At 30.7% G+C, this 3,015-nt stretch overlaps 1 protein-coding gene across 1 annotated transcript; it reads right to left on the reverse strand.

Moving 5' to 3' along the window:
* Nucleotides 1-333: 333 nt before the first annotated feature.
* On the reverse strand, nucleotides 334-2,352 carry LOC136795569 (immunoglobulin-like and fibronectin type III domain-containing protein 1; the record flags this gene model as incomplete). The annotated part of the gene is made up of 3 exons (XM_067046572.1): nucleotides 334-461; nucleotides 809-983; nucleotides 2,053-2,352. Coding segments are annotated over 3 exons (603 nt in total), but the record flags the coding sequence as incomplete, so codon positions are not given.
* Nucleotides 2,353-3,015: the final 663 nt, after the last annotated feature.

The raw sequence follows: 3,015 nt of genomic DNA on the forward strand, positions 1-3,015 counted from the left end.
TAATTTACTTTAATTAATCTTTAATTGAACCAAAATTTAATATGAAAAAGGTATTTTTGAAGATTAAAGGAAGCCACATAGGATATTGCAAACAAAACAGATTTTAATGATAAAGTTGGTTAGGGTTTTGGTCAAGAAAGAAAATAAACAGAAAGTATAAAATTATTTTAATGTGTGCCAGTGTTTTAGCCTAAGTTGAAGGCCTTTATTAGGGTGACAGTCCAGAATTTAGGATCAAATGATCAGGTTTACTTAAATTAATTTAAGTAATCACATCTCCCTCCCAATTGATAAATTACTCAAAGATATTCAATTAATATTAATAGCACTTACAGAAACGAGGTTTCGCTATTACTGAATCTGATGTATCACTGTGTGGTCCTGGACCTGCTTTATTTACAGCTACTACACGGAATTCATACTCATGTCCTTCTACTACGCTAGTGACTTTGCCAGCAGTTCTAAATGGAAATATTCATTTAATAGTTCAAAAGGGAAAAGTTATATATTTTATATTACATGCCTACTATGATATATGTATAGTGTTAAAAATAGCATTAAGTATTTATTATAGTTAATACTTTTACATAATAATATTAAAAATGAACAAATACGATTAATACTTTGTAATTAAACTGATTTCATTAGAGATATAAGCAATTATAAAGATAAATTTTGTTTTGCACCAATAAATCTGAAGATTGAAAAAGAATCAATTAAACATATATATATAAATAATATAGATTTACATAATATTTGTTCAATACTGAATACTCTAATCAAAATTTTATTTCACTGAAAAACATACCTTTCTCCAGGTACTGTCAATGCATCTACCCAATTCCTTTCATCTTTGTCTCTCATCTGTATTATATATTTTGAAATAGGTGCACCACCATCATCATCTGGTTGTGCCCATTCCAAATCAACAAAATCTTTGTCCCAATTCCTTAACATAGGCCGTCCTGGTTTTCCAGGAACGTCTGAAATATAATTCAAAAATATATAAAAAAGAATTATTTCTAAGAGACTTATCTATATAAACACATGAAGGTATGTTTAAACTTCAGCAGGAGTAAAGGAAGTAGAAATTTCTATTCCATTTTGAAAATCTAGGGATTAAATATTATTTTACCTGGGAATTCCCTGTTTTCGTTCTAAACATATATTATTTAAATAATCTGTGGATGTAATATTTCTAAATCTCTCAAATTGTTGATAATATGATATTATTAAAATAATAAAAATCAAGATTTGAAAACAAATCTCAGAGTGAAGATAACTATGTGCTTCAAAATCAGGTTATAGGCTGAGTAAATGCAAATTATAATTAGTTGGGACTACCAGGTATATTATAAGTCAGTAATGGTGTCAGGTGACAAAGAATGGGATTTACATAAGGGAAACCTCTTACCCTTTCTATTGACACGTATAGGTATTACAATTTCCCTAAAATATAAGGAGATTGTTCCAAGGTTGACATCCAGAGTAATTCAGTCATTAATTGGTACAGAGAGCTGGTCTGCCAGTGCAGTTCACTGTCTCAGGAACAGATCTCCCTCCTAACTGCTACAATGGATCACCATCATAGGAGCACAACTTTCTCCCAATTGCTATAGAGGATCACTGTCACTGAAGGGTTAAATGAGGATAAGGAAGTAGCACACCTGATTTTAGAAAGGATAAAATTCTAGAAAGCAGTGGAGATGGTAGTAAAAGAGAGTTGAATTGATACAGATTCATGGAAAGGTATATAAAGGTCAGAAGGCAAAAATTTAGTGAACTGGAAGAGGATAGATGGCTTGAACTGGAGTAGATTGCAAACAAAGTAACTATTTTTTAAATATTTTGTAAAGAAATAAACCTAGAAAACACTGTTTACGGAAGATGGGGCTTGGTATAATGATCAATGGGGGAATATCTCCCTACAATCGATCTTATAAAGCTAATTAGTTAATTCTCTTCAATCAGTATACCTAAACTTATTATAATATATTTGTATTCATTGAAAGCAATTAATATTAAATTTAATTTTAAAATGAATATAGTTACCGAAAGGATTTTTGGCAATAATAGCTTTTTCTGTTTCAAGTTCAGGTGATTCACCTTCCTTATTTACAGCTTTTACTCTGAATTTGTAAGGCTTTCCCTCTTGTAAGCCTGTTACTGTTGCTTCAGGTCCATTTGACCTACCACAAGGTATCCATTGGCCAGTAAGAGGATCTAGTTTTTCAATTTCATAATATTCAACTGGAGCACCACCATCATCCTCTGGAGGTTTCCAGCTTAATTTGCACCCGTTCTTAGTAACATCACTAACTTTTAGAGGACCTTCAGGTTTGCTTGGTTTACCTGAAATAAAATATTTGTTTTAATTTTAAAGAAAAGTATTTTATACTATATTTAGTGAATATTGTTAATGTCTTTTAGAGTAATTATCCAATATTTTAAATTATAATTGCAGGAAAAATCAAAATTTTAAATGGTAATAAAGATACGAGTAAACTAACATTCAGTAATATGTATCAGGTTTATTTTGGAAATTCAATAAAGAATTAGAAACTTTTTCAAGTTCTTGAGATGTATGTGTATATTGGCTCCAATCGACCTAGTTCTGAGTTAAAAAGCAAATAAATTCTGTTTGATTATGTTATTTGAAAGAAGATAGTGTGAAAACCAATTTTTAGTGATGAATGATTATTGTTTTAGTGCTACCCAATTATAAGATTGAGAAAAGGCTGTTGCTACATTTTGAATTAATACTTTTTAATGGTTCTCTGACATTAAAGTCTCTCTTATATGTGTGTGTGTGTGTGTGTGAGATATAGGAGTAGGGAGGTGAGTTTAGTGGGTAAAAATCCCACATATGGATAGTCTATCCGTGTCTTTTGAAGATTTCCACCTTCCATCGGAAAGAAAAAACAAACACACATATGTATGCTGGGTGGCATAGTATACATGTTCACCCCATTAACCTCTATAATTTCTGAAACTTTGATTTGCATTTAGCTGGGT

Source organism: Halyomorpha halys, unplaced genomic scaffold (assembly GCF_000696795.3).
Source record: "Halyomorpha halys isolate HHAL.00 unplaced genomic scaffold, Hhal_1.1 Scaffold11272.1, whole genome shotgun sequence".
NCBI lineage: Eukaryota > Metazoa > Arthropoda > Insecta > Hemiptera > Pentatomidae > Halyomorpha > Halyomorpha halys.